Here is a 16,622-nt window from a genome sequence, read left to right on the forward strand (position 1 = left end):
TGATATAGCAAAATCAAGATCCTCAACACCATTGGCTGAATGACAGAGCCTCCACACTTTAAGCCCAACATAGAACAAGTCCACGAGAGCTTATCTTTACATTTTTGCATGCTGTATTGCAGAGTTGGCAAAAGTACAGACATTCTTTACTTAAGAAGTACAAAAATTACTTTTAAAAAAATACTCCAGGAAAAGAGTAAGAGTAAGAAAATATAAAGTAGGGTCTATTTTTGTGCAAAGCTAACTAAACCTTGTGATATATTAACATAATGATAAAATAAGATCACAATTTCAATGTCACACGTTGTATAATGACTGCACCCACCTGCAGCTCACTCTTTCTTCACTCCCACATGGCGCGGCAGCTGAGGTGAGTTTTTTTTTTTTTTTTTGGGGGGGGGTTCTCCTGAGTTCGCTTATCACTTTAACTTAATGAGTGACTTAAATCATACTTTGTTTCTTTTCAGAGTTAGTCCATTTGGCTCAAGAGTTGGGAGTTCGCCTTCTAATCGGGAGGTTGCCGGTTCGAGCCCTGGCTCGGACAGTCTCGTCGTTGTGTCCTTGGGCAAGACACTTCACCCGTTGCCTACTGGTGGTGGTCAGAGAGCCCGGTGGCGCCAGTGTCCGGCAGCCTCGCCTCTGTCAGTGCGCCCCAGGGTGGCTGTGGCTACAATGTAGCTGCCATCACCAGTGTGTGAATGGGTGGATGACTGAATGTGTAAAGCGCTTTGGGGTCCTTAGGGACTAGTAAAGCGCTATACAAATACAGGCCATTTACCATGTGTGTCTTCAATACTGATTATTTGAATAAAATGAGAAACCTGTAAGCAATTCTCATTCTGACCGGATTTACCTATGATGGTAACAAGTTCCTGCTTCCTCTGAACCTCCTCCTCTTTAACACCACCTCTGCTGTAGTGCCATTTTTTTTAGAAGCATTTCAAGCTGCTATATCCCCATTAAGTACAGTACATAGTAACTACACAAACTGCTAAAAAGTACAATCATCTACAAAGAAATTGAAAACATTTTTTTACAAGTTTTTTTGCAGAAATTTCAGAGGTGTATGCCTCAAAACTGTAAATGCAAAAAAGTTGTGGTATCTTCATAATTTCATTTTTGAGATACACAAATTTTTAAAAACTGCAGTAAATACAAAAATAGTTATTACTGTGCAAAAAGAAAAACAGCATGTGCATGAAAATAAATTATTGTCAAAACAGCAATCAAAGTTCTAAGTATCCCAGGAACTACACAGAAAGTCACAAAGCCAAACACGACTTTCAATACTACCACCTTTGAAAGGCCCTGGTTTTCGCAGGTAATGGCGAGACATGTAGCAGTCTGTGCTGACGTGATGATATTTATTTCAATGTAGGAAGTGTTTCTGGATTATAATGTTTTTGTTGTTGTGTGTGCTTTTTATGCTTACAGTCTGGTTCTTGTGTAATCTGGCACTCCTCCTTTTCTAACCGTTTCCCTTTCTTAAGAATGGCTTCGTGACAGACACTCTTCCATTTAGACTATTTTGATGAGGCGTCGGTAAACAGAAGAAAACAAGAGGCAGATGCTTCTGTCAGGTCCTGTTTTAGATCTTTGTTGACTTTCTTTTCCTATTACTTAAGGGATGCAGTGCAACTAAGAACTAATCTGATAATTAAAAGCTACACTTTTGCTATTAGGAGTGGCTCATGGTCAAAGTAGCCAAAGTAGCTGCAGCCCTGACAGCTGACATGTCGGTGTCACAGGAAGATTGTGTGCCATTTGTGGGGAGGACCCAAAAGCAGACCTGAACATGAAACCTGCAAAGTGAAACGAGAAAAGCAGACAAACTGACAAGAGACAAAGGGAAACTGACACCATAAATACACATGAGGGGGATTAAGGAAAGTAGAGACACATGGGAACATAGATGGAATGAATAGACATATCAAGATGAGGGAAGCGAAACTGAACAGAGGATGAGGGACTGTCAAAATAAAACAGGAAAGACACTGGACTTCTATGCTCATGTTTTTCCTTATGTTCTGAGTTTAGTTGTAATTTCTGGTTCTCTTGTTCTCTTGTCCATTAGGTTTCCTTTGTGCCTTTGTCTTCATCTCAGTGTGTGTCGCTCCCTCGCCCTCTGTGTGTCTTCGTTGTGTTAGTGTGTTTTGTCTCCTGAGTCCGTCCTGTTCCCATGTCTGTTTCTTCAACTCCACGTGGCAGACAAAAAGTCAAGCCCATGTGGCAGACAGGGCTTAACCCTAGGGCCGGGGAAGATTGACCAGTGGCAGAGACTAAACTGTTCAGGACGCCAGCCACGTGACCAGCAGTGGAGACATGGTATGACTGGGAGCGAGACCAGTGATGGTGATGGAGAAGTTCTGGTGGCCAGCCCCCAGCTAAAGCAGGAGTGGAAGCCTTCAGAGTCCCAGAGTTGGCGGAGACTGCCAGCTCAGTCTCCGGATAGGCCCCAGACAAGGTTTCAGTCAAAGGGAGAAAGTTCTTCACATTGCTGTCTTGATGCATGCTCAATCATCCAGGTAAGTAAATCCCAAAAAATTGTAGCCAACTTGTGCATGGAAGAAGTGGAAAGGAGGACTTTGTTATCCTAGCCTGGAACACCACCAAGTCATTGGTTCAAGTATGTGGATGAAACCTGGTCAAAAATCAAATTTCGTGCCTGAGATTTGATCATTAATCACATTAACTCAGTAGACCAAGACATCAAATTCACCAGGGAAGATAAGAAAAGTGGCAGGTAAGCCTTCTTAGATTGTAAGATTTCCATCAGCAATGGGGGACATTAAAAGTTGATGTGTACCGTACGAATCAGTAATTATGGTTTGACTCTTATCATCCACTGGAACATAAACTGGGCGTAATCAGGATGCTACAACACAAAGCAAACACCATCCCCACAGAAACAGTGGCCAGGTAGGCAGAAGAACATCACATCAGGAGGGCCCTGAGTAAATGTGGTTATCCCAGTTGGACTTTTGTGAGAGCTGGGAAGGTGCCCAAAGAAAGCTCCAGCCAAGCCAGGAGAGAAGGACAACTGCTGCCTAAGCAAAAACTCTTAGTGATCCCGTATGTGTCAGGAGTATCGGAACAGCTGAGATGGATTTCTTCTAAACACCACGTCTCTGTGGCTTTTAAACCCCAAAACATGCTGTGCCAAAAATTGGTCCACCCCAAGGTCACCCGACACAAACAGAGTAATGTAGTGCATGCTCTTGAGTGGCAGGAGGATTGCCATGATGTATACATTGAGGAAACCAAACAACCTCTGGCTAAGCGGATGGCACAACAAAGAAGAGCTAACTCGTCAGGCCAGGACTCTGAAGTCTATTTACATCTATGCAGGCCACTGGACACTCTTTCAGTGATGAGGATGAACACATCCTGGACAGGAAGGAATGCTGGTTTGGGTGGGGAGTCAAGGAGGCAATTTCCATGAAAAGGGAAAGACCATCTCTGAATACTCTTTACATTATCTGTGACTGCAGACAGTGCCATATCAGGAGCAGTCAATCCCCAATACTCTAATTTTCTACAAAAACATAGGTTAGAAACAAAAACTTTGACTTTGTCTTCCTTTGAAACAAAACTATTGGACGTCATAACTTGCCCAGAAGCAAGGAAACACAACTGAACTGAACTTATTCAGTTCAAACATTTTCTTGTCAGTATTTGAATTTCAAAGTCATATTCCAAACAAACATCGAGAACACTGGCTGGTTCAGAAACAAAACACTCAGTCCTTGGCACAGCAACAGAAGTCCAAACTTGTCTGCGGCCAATTCTGAAACAATTCTCACAACTTCAGTTTGGTGGTGCAAGACACAGACACTGAACTCCTATCCGGTTGTTCAGTGATGACGCGACGAATCCTACTTCCGGGTCTAAAGTAGTCTGCGTTTAATATGGCTTTTGTGTTGTTAACATGTTTAATGTTATGTATTTTCTTCTATTTGATCTCAAAAAGCTCCTAAAACAGTCAGTGATCACTGTTGACCTCCCTCGGCCTTTATTACCGCTAATCATTTATTTAAGCTCAGTTTTTAAAACCTTAGGATGTAACTACAGCCCAGCCCATGCAGCAGTATATGAATGACTAACCTCGTATTGTGGATGGATTATCTCAGTTGTTCTCCTGGCTGAAGTTTGGTCCTTTTACAGCATCCTGCCATGCGATTACATTTGTTTCTGACCACCGAGAACACTCACGTTAACTTTTATCGAGTGGAAAAAAAAGTTAGCTTGTTTATATTATGCTAACATAGCTGTGTCGCTAGCGGTCACATAGCACATCATTGTATACCAGCTAGCCCAACTTCAGTAACCCTACAAACGTCACTGCCGTTTAGTTTTCTGTCTTCATTTATGCTGGAAGTGATAAGAAAGCTGTACGTTTTAATTTGTTTCCAAAACCCCGCAGTCAGGACATGCTATATTGTATTTAGATAGAAGCTAGCGAGCTAACTCCCTGCTAACTTCTAACTCCGTTAAATGTCATAAATTCCGTTTTCATGGATGCCTGGATGTTAAACTCAATTGTTACACCTGGTAGAGCAGAACACTGATCATTTTATTAAAGATGAAAGACTTTAGACAGCTTTTCAACTCTCAGTAATGCCACAGTGATCGTTTGATATATGGACCTGCAGCGGAGTTTAGACCCAGACACGGCTAGTGACGTCAGACTGAACAACCGGATAGGGAACTGCAGTTTAGTATCATCCCGCCCCCGCTTCAGGGATAGCTGACACTGACAGTTAGACATTGGGTTACTCAGTACAGTGAAGGTAGCGGAAGTCCCGGCTGTGAAGAGATGTGATTGGACAACACAGTGTCGACAATGAAAATGAATGGGCTGTTATGCACCGGCCCATTAATTCACCCATTAGCCCGAAAGATTACCAGTCCAGAAACCTGTACTGAAAAAGGGTTCGTTATTCAAAGCTTGTAAACACAGTGCTCTTTGGTGGCATCTGGTGGCCAAAAGTATTGTGGCGAGCTCAGACAAGGAGGAGACGGAGGTATCGTTTGGTCTTGCTTCCCGTGAGCTAGCCAGGGAGCACAGCCGTTTATTAACATTTGCAGAAAACACTGCCGCTAGATAACTGCTCAGCGCGGCAACAACAACAACAACAACAACAACACACAGGGCGCCCTCTGACCCCGGAAGGACACACCGTCGCAGCGAGAGGGCGTCACCCGACGCTATGGCAACATAAACAAAACATAACTGTACAAACAGAACCCTGAACAGCCCTGACCCGCTACAGTATGAAGAGCAACTTGAATCTGCAAATTAAAATGAACCGCTTTATTGCGATTGCCTACTCAAGAGAGCTTTTTTTCTTTCCTTTTTGGGGGGGTAGATACCAATAACATCTCGAGCTGATTTAATTTAGGTGAAATCAGATTAAGGTCAAGGTCACACCAAATATATATTTCAATAACAACTTACCCTCAATTTTCTACAGATTGTCTTCAAACTACACAACAACATACTAGACCTTGATTGCCATTGTGACCTTCAAATTTCCCCTTGTGGGACTAATAAAGGTATATTATCTTATTGTTAGCACCCGAGGTCCAAGTTGACCTTGGAAAAAAAGATTTCATCATTTTTTTATTTTTTCAATATGATGTCCTACGATGTCACAATAATAACAGACTGTCATCATATTATCATAATAAAAGCAGGCTGACATCAGCATGTTGTATTAAAAAACATCATAAACATCAAAGTTTGAGTATACGACGTCTTTCAGGGGAGTTGCATTCTCCGAGTGCTCGGTTTGTTGTTGTTTTTGTTATTAATATACTGCCCTACACTGTGTTAATACTGTATACAATTTAATCACCCACCTGTGAGGTCGAATCAAAAAACTATATGGAAGAGAGCCCCAGTAACTCTCACTCTTCGCTCTCACAGTCCACACCTCACTCAGGTGTTTACATCTGTGTTGCAGACAGAGATCTACTGAGGAAAGAGACAAAGCTGAATTCTGACTTTTCCCCTCCCTCTGTATTTGGGGACATGGCTCAGCACTTGACTTTGATTAGAAGACCAGACTGACCAACCTGTGCACCGCCTGGATTGACTACAAGAAAACCTTTGACTCAGTGCCTCACTCTGGTCTAATGACCCAGACCAGAGAGGAACGCTGAATGTTTAATTAATCAATTACAAGACCCTTTTCATAATATGTCAGGAATACTGAACATTTTACAAATGAGTAGATATATTTCCTCTTTGGTTGATATCCTTACTTTGAGCACTGTCTGATGCATGTAAAGATTATACCAGTGCACCTAACTGACTCCATGTGGGTTTTAAGACTTTGTGTGAGCGGCAGAAGATTTCTTGCAAATCTCACAAAAGATTTCCTTATAATAATATAGAAAAAGCTTACTCTTGTAAACTAAAAGTAGATTTTGGGTAAAAAGATCTGGTGTTCTTCCTGGTGGGTGCTGTCATACTCAATGAATATCAGAGGATTCCAGCTTATGCATATGCAACCTGGTTCCCAGAGTTTCCTGTATTGGAGAGATTTTCCCTTCTGAATTCCTCATGAGTGGATGCTGTGAAATACAATGACAGCGCAACAGGTTTTGTCATCATATTGCTTGAAAGGAATGCTTTCACAAATGTATGTGCTCCACAGAACAATGACCCAGAGGCACGCCTCCACTGAGACCAGGTCTGATGGGGCACTGATGAACAGTAGATGCATCAGGCCACTGCTGGATTTTTTTCCCCATATTTCTTCAGGACAACCTTTTGATACTGTTCATCAGCTGTAGATAGAGTTTTAGGCCTGCCACTTCATTTTTCCTCCAGTTGTCTGTTTTTGTAACGAACACATTGCACACCATTTCAAGACATACAAAATTTGGGAATGTCAAAATAAAATTTTATGTCTGTAAAACTATTAAGTTTGGCATTTTTCATAGGAAATTCTTCATAGAAACAAAGTGTCTAAAGATGTGTTTTAAAATTGGTTCTCTGCTGAGTTGTCTGTTATTTGTAGGCACAACATTCCTCTGAAAATGTTCTATTACAAGGACTGGACTGAAAATGGGTGAAAAAAATAAATGAATAAACCAAAGAACAACAAAAAAAAGAATATGAGTGGTGGCTCGAGACTTTTGCACAAAATGTTAGGCCCAGGAAGCGAAACAACCAGACGGAAGCACTGTTTGATACTTAGTTACAAGCACACAAAAGGTTTTTTTCTCTCTTCCTTTATTGTTAAAACTTTTAATTTGTTGTGAGAGGACAAAGTTTTGACTTCAATACTAGAACTTTAAAAAACATTACCAAATGAACACAGGTCATACTTTATCCAAATATTTTTGTTTCAGTTATTGCTTTACTTCCCTGCTTTGTGTTAATACTGTACAAATTTAATCAGCCATCTGTGAAGTTAAAAAGAAAAGTCTCCATCTTTACAGTTAATAGTCCCAACAACCCTAAGCTTAACTGATCAAACAGGAAGGTTGTAAATAGTGATCAAAGATAGTTATATGGAAGAAAGACCCAAACGTCTGTTTCAATAACTCAAGTCAAAGTCCGCTCTTCACTCAGGTGTTAACATCTGTGTTGCAGGCAGAGATCTACTAAGGAGAGGGTGTAATCTATGAAGACGAAGCTGAATTTGGACTTTTCCCCTCCTCTGTCTTTGCGGACATGGCTCTGCGCTTGACTGTATTGGTGTGCGTTTCCTCGCTGTCTGACCCAACCACAGGAGTGTCTTCCCCGTTGACATTCATGGTCTGGCTGTCAGAGGAAGAATTTGAAGATGTGGAGGACATGCGGGACTTGGCGTCAAGACTTTCAAGGACATGTTGAAACAGTCCATTACTGATTGCTTCCTCATTGTGGTTGTTATTTCCTAGGACGTCAGAGAAAAACACTGTTAGTGATGCAGCTGTGCCACTGTGCATTTATTAAGGTTCTGTTCTTTACCTGGCAGCGGGGAAGTCAGCATTCCTTCTTCTCCTACGGAACTGAAAAAGACATCCAAACCCTCCTGGTCAGAGATGTCAATCAGCTCCATTTGATCCAACAAGTCCACATTCACCTCCATAGAAGAGATGCTGCCAATAGGAGCTGCAGTAAGAAGAGAAACAACAGTATGAAAATACTATTGTGCATTTATATGGCACATTTTCATGCATAAACACCAACAGTTCAACTCACGTCTTCTGTAATCTTTGATACAAAGGTGTGCCGAGGAAAGGTAGACGTCCACATCGTGCTGGAAGACCTCCTCAAAGAAACGCTGTCTCTCTCTCAGCTTGAGCTGCTGTGCTGCGTCCACATCTGGGAGCCGCTGACTGCGCTCGCTCTCCGCTGGCAATCACAAGAGAAGAAGAGGAACTCAGACACCAGCTCAGCTGAAGTTTTCACCGCATCCCTGGATTTATAGAGCGCTTTTCTACTCTCCCAGAGCATTCAAAGCACTTTATACAACACGCCCATTCATACAATGATACAAACACTATTTCTATGCAGAAGTGCTTTCTATCTAACATTCATACACATTCATATTTCAATGGATGAATCAGAGAGCAACTTGTGGTTAGCATCTTGCCCAAAGATATTTGGCATGCAGACTCAAACCACCAACCTTCCAATTAGTAGACCAGCTCCACCTCCTGAGCTACAGCCACCTGTCATTTGGAGGCTGGGCCAGGTGAGGCCTCCACCACAGCAGGGTGGAGTTCACAAACTAGTTCTTTCACTCTGATGGTGCATGTGGTGGTCAGTAAGACCATCTCAAGCTAAGGATTGTTTAGCTTGAGAGCCATTATACATGTACTCAGGGGTCAATGTTGGTAGCCAGTAGGTGGAGACATTAATCCACACGTGAACTGTGAAGCAGAAGGATTTCTGTCTTTCAACTTTCAATAGTTAGATTATCTGTTACAAAGGTACAAGAAACCCCAATGAAAGTAACTATACAATAAAAAAAAACTATACAATTAATCTGTGCTGATTGGAAAGGGAAGAAATTAGCAGAATTTTTCATTACCTCCTGTTTAAGATTTTATGTCTCAGATTACACACCTTAATTCTAAGATTTATTCATGAAAATGAAGAAATTAAGAATGTGAAACTAGTATGAATGTTGTTCATAAGGAAAGAATGATGCAAAATAGATCTCCCATATATAATCTGTATAATGTCTGTAGTTCTGTTTTAAGTTAATGGTGCAAGAACAACACCAGTTTAAGCTTTGTGCTTCACACAGTCACTAAAAGGTGGCAGAGCTGCTATACATGTGGAGAGGCCTGGGATCAAACAGTCAACATACTCTGAGCCAAAGTCCAATACTCAAACATGTCTCATTTGAATAAAGATGTGCTTTTTATATACCATTGTTAGCATGCTAACTGTATCTACTTTAGCAGAAACTTTATTTATGTTCTTTTAGATGAATCGTATATTAAAGCCAAATGAAAATCTAAAAGTACAGCAAACTAGATTCTGTTTAAAGCAGTGATTCATATCATTTTATCAGTTTCTGTTATAAAGAAAAAAAAATCAAAGCCCTACTCTTTGATCAAACTAAGTTTAGAAGCAAGCTGTGGAACATTTGAAATCCTTTATCAACTTTATTAACTTGATATTTACTAGTCAAATGTAAGCAGAAGCCCTTAAGTAGCTTCAGTTTATCATCATAGCCCACCAACCTGATATAATGTTAAAGTGATTGCTACTATAGCTATCTATTTCTGTATAAAGATCTATATCTCTCTATATATAGAGTTTTTAGTGTTTTTAGTATGTAATATATGTAAAGCTGTCAGGAGGAGGAGGGGCGAAAACCCTGGAAGGAAGGAAGGAAGGAAGGAAGGAAGGAAGGAAACAAGGAAGAAAGAAAGGAAGGAATAGTGTAAGTATCAGAACGCATGACTTCGAAGGAAAAAATATATTAAACAAAAAAAAACAAAAAACAAAAAAACAGCTGAAATGAGCGTGTAGAAGCGTGTAGATATCTTGGTTGTGTCTAAGTAATCGATCACTATATACAACAGAAAAACAGACCGAAAATGTTCGATGCTTAGTAAGGACTCTGGATTCGTGATTCCTTGTAAGCTTTTACTGTGTAGCTGAGCAGACGTTACATCCAAGCAGCTTGACTTCAGGAGTGGAGACCTGGTGCTGTGTTAGACATTTTTTACTGTGTGGATGCGCAGTGCGCTATTCACTCAGAACCGGTATTGGAAACCCCCATTATTCAACAACACTAGTCAGATATTCTACAAAAAAAAAAAACAAAAAAAAATGCAGAGGCAATTAAGATGAAAGTCATTTAGCATTTCTAAACACCAGGAAAGAGCTGGATGAGACAATGGACACCGGTCACATGTTTGGATGCTAAATATGCATTTGGAGCCAACAGAAGACTGAGGGGAACATTTCACCTGGCCACAGATACTTATGAGATTGTTACTCCTTTTCCTCCTACTAGACTCAGAGAGAAAAGATGAAAGCATGTGTTCTACGTGTCATCACTTACTCTCAGCGTGCATACAGTAGTATGTTGTAATCATTAGAGCAGTGTCTGAATTTTGAGGAGCTCTTACAACCTGCAGGCAGGGGATTGAGCTAATTGGATGAGGCTTTCAAGCCATGTCCAAACTGGAAGTAATGTGAAGATTAGCTGGTCTTTGTTGAGATCAGAAGTCACAGCAGCTCTATAATTACACAGGCAAGTGATGGAGAACAGAAAGACAATGTTCTCAGGATGTTTACCAGGAAAAGGGGTTAAAAAATTTTTTTTTTTTTTAATTTTTCTCTGGCAATGTGAGGAGACTATCTTTGCCAAAAATGTCCTCATTATGAACTATAAAGACTTGTTGCATAATCACTTTAAATCCCCAAACTGCAGCACAAGCCTAAAAGCAGCAACAGGTTGCCTTCTTTGGAGTGCTGTCTCAGCGCAGTGCCCCCCATGAGTCACATCTGTGGTGGCAGAACGACACGAGCCTGTCACTGCAGCTCGTCTCTGGCCCTCTTTGATAGAGTCCCTCCTGGGTACAGTGGCCGGGCTTGGCTTTGGGATCAGACAGGCAGACAGCTTTGGAAAACAGGAAGAAGACCATTCAAACCACAGAGTGATGCTGACAGCACCTACGGTGTGTGGGTGTAGACACAGAACCCAGAAATAAAGAAAGGACTCTCCACAGCCTGAAAAAATTTCTAAACAAACTGGCAACAGAAAGCTAACAACATTAGCACAGGTGTTTGGAACAAGCATTCATCTTATTTTTACTTTTACATCAAGAGATCAGTTAAGTTTTTATGCCTTATTAATGTTTTTCAGAAGGTGAGAATTTGTTCAAACATCCAAAACCCCACTGACCAAGAGCCTGACGTGAGAAGGAGAACCCAATGATGATCATTTCCTTAAACTTTGGAAAGTTCATCCAGGGCCAGTAAACAATAATGATCATTCTGGTGATCCGCAACCCTGAATTGGACAGGTGAAAAAGAATGTATGGGCATTATTTTTATTATTATAGTTAGTACAGCTGGTACAGACACGACACCTCTTTCCTGAAGCTTTCAAAACTTTTTTTTCCCACATTGGCGCATCAGTCACTCTTGCAGCGTTTTGCCTTTCCAGCATTTCTGTCTTCATAGAGACGTTTGAGGTCGTGGGTCTGTGTTGCTCTCTTCGCACTGCACTGTTGCGCAATCAGGAATGCCTTTGTCCTCAGAGCCTTAAGGAAAGCAAAGGGAGCTGAGCTGACGAAGCAAGATGTCTGTCACAATTAGGCACTGCTTGTCTGATATGTGTGTGTGTAAAAAGAGACCCTTATTTAATGTGACCGGCTGAGGACATCATGTGGGATGAAACACTTGATTTGTGCTGGCAAACTGCCTATCCTGGAGGTTTTTTTCCTACTCTGTTAAGCACTGATTGATCACAGCATTGATTGTTTCTACTTAAAGACTGAGGCACATGGAGAGCTAAAGGTTAGCTACAGATGTATATCCCCACATTGATTTTGCTTCACTCCTCCTGGTTCTTTTTCCTGCTGGGTAACCTTGATCAGTGGGCTTCGGTAGCCGCAGATGACCTAGTGACCTCTGCAAATACTCACACAGGGAAATCCTCGAAAGAAAACCATGGCCATGGTGTCCAGGTTACATGTCAAGTCTGATTCTTCCACTCTACAAGCCAAAGTATTTAGTTTCATATGCGGGAGGAAATAATTATTTGTTCTCTAATTTTTATGGTAGTTTTATTTTGATGGAGAGAGACAGAATATCAACATAAACATTTAGGGGGGAAAAAGAGAAACAAACCAAAACACATTATATAACAGCTATAAATTAATTTGCATGTCATCGAGTGAAATATGTATTAGAGCCACACCCTTTACAGAAACTCTCCAAATTCTTTCAGTTTCTTGGCTGCAGAAACTGAAAGAAAGCTTCAGCTCGCTCCACAGATTCTCTACAAGACTGAGGTTTGAAGACTGGCTAGACCACTACATGACCTTAATGTGATTCTTCTTTAGCAATTGTTGGCTTGGTGGATCACTGTCATGCTGAAAGACCCATCTTCAGTGTTCTAGCTGAGAGAAAGAGCTTCTCATCCAAGATTTTATAGCAGGTGGCTGCATCCATCGGCCCCTCAATACAATGAAGTTGTCTTGTACCCTTATTAGAAAAACAGCCCCAGAGCATAATGTTCCCAACTCTACTCTGCATTTCTCTTCATGCAAACACAGCAAGTCGAGATCATTAACAAGCTCCTCCTGTAGTTTTGATCCACCACCTTCCTCATGAATATGATCACCCTGTGTGGTAAGATCTTGCATAGATCGCCAGACCAAGTATGCTTGATGGTGATTTTAGATTCCTTCAATTTCCAAATGATCCAAATGATGAAGAAACGTACAAATTCAGTACGGGATCAATTAATTACTTCTCCCTCTGTACCACAATAGGTTTGAAGTTCCTGCTGCTGAATGAGGCAACATGCATTAAACTGTCATTTATTTCCTTTTCTCATCCTTCGGTGGCATTTCTGATTTTTTTCTGCCTATTTTTATCTCTTCTTTGCTCCTTCCTCCTATCTTACTGTATGGCTTTTTTAAAATCCTGTTCTATCTCAATTTCTTTCTTTAAGCCATACTATTACTTTAAGAATTCGGTTCAGTTTTCCTTTCTCAATCGTTGTCCAGTATACCATTCTTTCTGTTTCTCTCCTCATGTCTCTCCCCTCTGTCCTTCCAGTCACCCCCCTCCTTCCTTCCTGTCAGTGCCCTGGGACTTGAGGAAGAAAAGGTCATAGACCAGGGCTCAAGACCAGCTGGGCATGCAGAATGACTGGAACAGACAGAAGGATGAAGAAAGAGGGAGCGTGCTGGACATGTCCGTGTACTGCTCTGGCTTCCCACATAAACACAAACTCAGATCCTCCGCTCAGGCGGCAGTGGGAGAAAGAGTCCATTCAAATTCAGACAAAAGCAGCAATGTAAGAGAATGGGGCGGGCCTGTACTCCTTAGACATGATTCCACTTACAGGAAATCACTTTAGAAATTAGGCTAATTCATCTTATAAAGCCAATGAAAAACTGTCATCAGAAAGCTAGGAAAAAAAGATGCAACTGTAAGGACTCGAGTACCTGCATAAAGTTTTTTTAGAGTTCCGAGGAAAAAAATGTGTTATAATATCCTAATGAAGCAGACTCAACAAAACACATCCAGAGTATGCTCTACTTTGTTCTACTCGACAAACTGAACAAAACAGGGCACTATGCGAGTGTATAAATGCATAAAGAAAAAAGAAAATCGGGTCAATCTTTGTATCTATTTAGCATCTGCATGCCACGTGCCTCATTCCCCTGTGATGTTCTCAAGGACAGGACTTTGTAATGGCAGTTTTCTGCACAAATAGTAGAGGCAACACATTGATCTGGAGGCTAAATGAAGGGATAGGAGGGTTCGCTGTCGCCTGGAGGCTGCCATTAGCCCATCACTGTTCTAAATGAAAATGTGAGCTCACAGGCAGGGGAAGGTCAGAGCAGAGCAGAGCAGAGGAAACAGGCCTCCCGAGACAATCCAGTTGTAGGAGCAGCACGAGCTACAACTTTTCAGTAAACAGCAGCTAAACAGAAATCAGGAGAGAACCACATTTTCCTCTTCTGCTTTGATTATAGGGCAGTTTGCCAAACACTTGGATTGATTCCATTCAGCCAAGCCGAGGCTTTTTTTCTGAGAAGCGTTTTCCTTTTACAAACAGCTTGTAATATTGCCATTTAAATGGCTCTAGCGGTGGTACCTACCCTCAGCCCTCTGGCTCCTTAAATGAAAGTAGCAGACTGCAGTAGAAAAGCAAAAGAATTCAAATAACAGCTCTTGGCTCCGTTTCTGCCTCCCTCAAACACACTGTGCAATTGTAGTTTATCTACAAACGAGAGGGGTGACGACCATGTACTTCTAAACCGTGGGACAGATGTGAGGTAACACTTGTTTGGTCTGAGGCAACACTTAAAGACTGGCTGCCTTTTCCACCCAGACACACTTTAGCTTATCAGAGGAGAGAGATTTTATTTCACATGGACCGGTTCCCGACTGCGACAAGAGAGAAAGAGCGAGGGAGCAGAAGCAGAGGATGTAAACACATAAAGGAGGCAGAAAGCGAGAGGGAGAAAAGGTCAGGGAGGCTGAAAGGCTAAAACTGAGAAGTGGGCTGTCTAAAGAAAAATGTGTTATATGATGGAAAGGGGTAGATAAAAGTAAGTTAAAGCAAGAGTTCGGTTTGTAGAGATGAAGAGACACAGGAAGTAATAGCTGGGCTCATTAGTTGTTATTTTTACTGATAGTCTCTTCCGACAGAGCAGTAATCTTAACAGCATCAGTGGGTTGTTCACAGTGCAGAGCTGGTCATTAGTGGATCAGTGTCTGTGGTAATTAATGGTGACTCAGTGGCTGGCTACAGGTAGATTTACCCTAACAGTGAGAGCAGTGAAGCAGTCTGAAATTACAAGTATACAACTAACATTAAAAACATCTCGTTGTGCTTCTTCTTATCCTGATCAGAGCATACTGGTGGTCCCAGCAAAGTGTGAATCGCTGCGGTTTATGAAAACATTGCACTTTCCTTCCAAAAGTGCCTTGAACTGAAGTGGAACAACAACCAAAATGGAGAACAACAACACGGAGGCTGTGCAGTGTCTGCTTTACCTCTCAAATTATTTTGGGTTTTTCACACGGTTTTCTTTTTCCTCCTACAAGAAAGTGACATTTATTAGACTCCAGATGCAAGAGCAGTGAATTATTTATAAGTGTTGTTGATGTGTGTTTGCATGTCTGCTGGGTGCATGAGTGTGTCTTCATCCCAGGACAAAGCAGTGTCCAGCACCATCCACCAACAATGACATCAGTGTTAACCCTCTCCTTCCTTCCCCTTTTTTGTAAACCCACAATAGGACTGTTTGTAGGTCAGTGCCCTGACCCACTGCCCTCCATACGTCCACCAGCAGACTGCCGCGAGTTCTGATCGACACAATGGGCTTCAGCGGATGACAAAGTACTGATGTACCCAGAACATTTACAAATCCTCTTATTCAAAATCACTCTTGATGAACAACACAGTGTTCAATTACTTAACCCAACCAGTCAATAATGCACAAATCTCTGTTCAGTGCAGCGGCAAATTACACGGTCTTACACTGAAGTAAACAGTATTAATGAGTTTGTTCCGCTTGTTAGAGGCAAAGTGTATGTAGAGTGACTGTCAACAGCCTGAATCAGGGCACGGCAACATAGCTGAGCTCAGAAAACAGACACTAATTAAATCTGTAGGCACGCTCTGAAATATTTTGGGTACATCATCATCATCGTCATCCTGAACTCTTTTTCTGTCTTTATTAAAACATTGAGCGACGCTTCTTCTTTCAGTCACCTTAACACTACTCTCTTTTCTTCTTGTAAAGTCTCACCGCCTCTCCTCATTTTTGTGAGGAAGGTTTGAAGCAATTTTCATCTCAGCCGGGAGAATTGTAAGAATGTTTGGTTAAACCAAACAGTCTCTCAGACACGGCTCGTCTGTTTGTTGAGACTCAGACAGGGTGGCCTGCAGTTTCTGTATAAACTATGAAAAAAGTCAGTGCGGCGTTATCTTGATGTACTGAGCACCAACTGCTGTACGGATCCAATCATTGCCTTTTTTGCACACTTGTTAAAGAATTCATGCAACTTTTCTCACTATTTTAGTATTTAAGCTTTAACCCTTTGCAGACAAAAGCTGCACAAAAGGCATTCACACAAGTGCTGATTTACATCATGTAGACTTTTGGCTCCTTTATCTGCAGCCTGGAAAGGAAACAGCTTTGGAGAGATTTCCTGGTCTACTGCACTTCAACCAAGCCGTGGGTGACATCTCCCGCCAGCTTTGGGAAATCTTACCCAGGACATGGGAAGAACCAGACACTCATCTCACAGAAGTGATAGCCTGAAAACCACTGCCGTCCAGAACCACTGACACTGACTGAGGGCGCATGTTGGGAGCCAAATATTTTTTAAATGGGTCTCATCTGTCGTTACATAGTATTATTTAAGAAATGGCACTTGAAGAGCTCAAAGCGATATCACA

At 41.6% G+C, this 16,622-nt stretch overlaps 1 protein-coding gene across 1 annotated transcript in view; it reads right to left on the reverse strand.

The window, feature by feature from the left end:
- Window positions 1-7,234: 7,234 nt before the first annotated feature.
- The window catches only part of LOC102196210 (dysbindin), a 12,813-nt gene continuing 3,425 nt past the window's right edge, over window positions 7,235-16,622 (reverse strand). The window contains exons 2-4 of the mRNA XM_005746430.1: window positions 8,201-8,353; window positions 7,967-8,110; window positions 7,235-7,892 (exon numbers count right to left, since the gene is read on the reverse strand). Of these exons, the coding sequence (XP_005746487.1) occupies window positions 7,636-7,892; window positions 7,967-8,110; window positions 8,201-8,353 (554 nt within the window). The 3' untranslated portion in view covers window positions 7,235-7,635. The remainder of the gene's footprint in view (window positions 7,893-7,966; window positions 8,111-8,200; window positions 8,354-16,622) is intronic.

This window comes from Pundamilia nyererei, unplaced genomic scaffold, assembly GCF_000239375.1.
Source record: "Pundamilia nyererei isolate P.nyererei 1_Seehausen unplaced genomic scaffold, PunNye1.0 scaffold00178, whole genome shotgun sequence".
Classification (NCBI taxonomy): Eukaryota; Metazoa; Chordata; class Actinopteri; order Cichliformes; family Cichlidae; genus Pundamilia; species Pundamilia nyererei.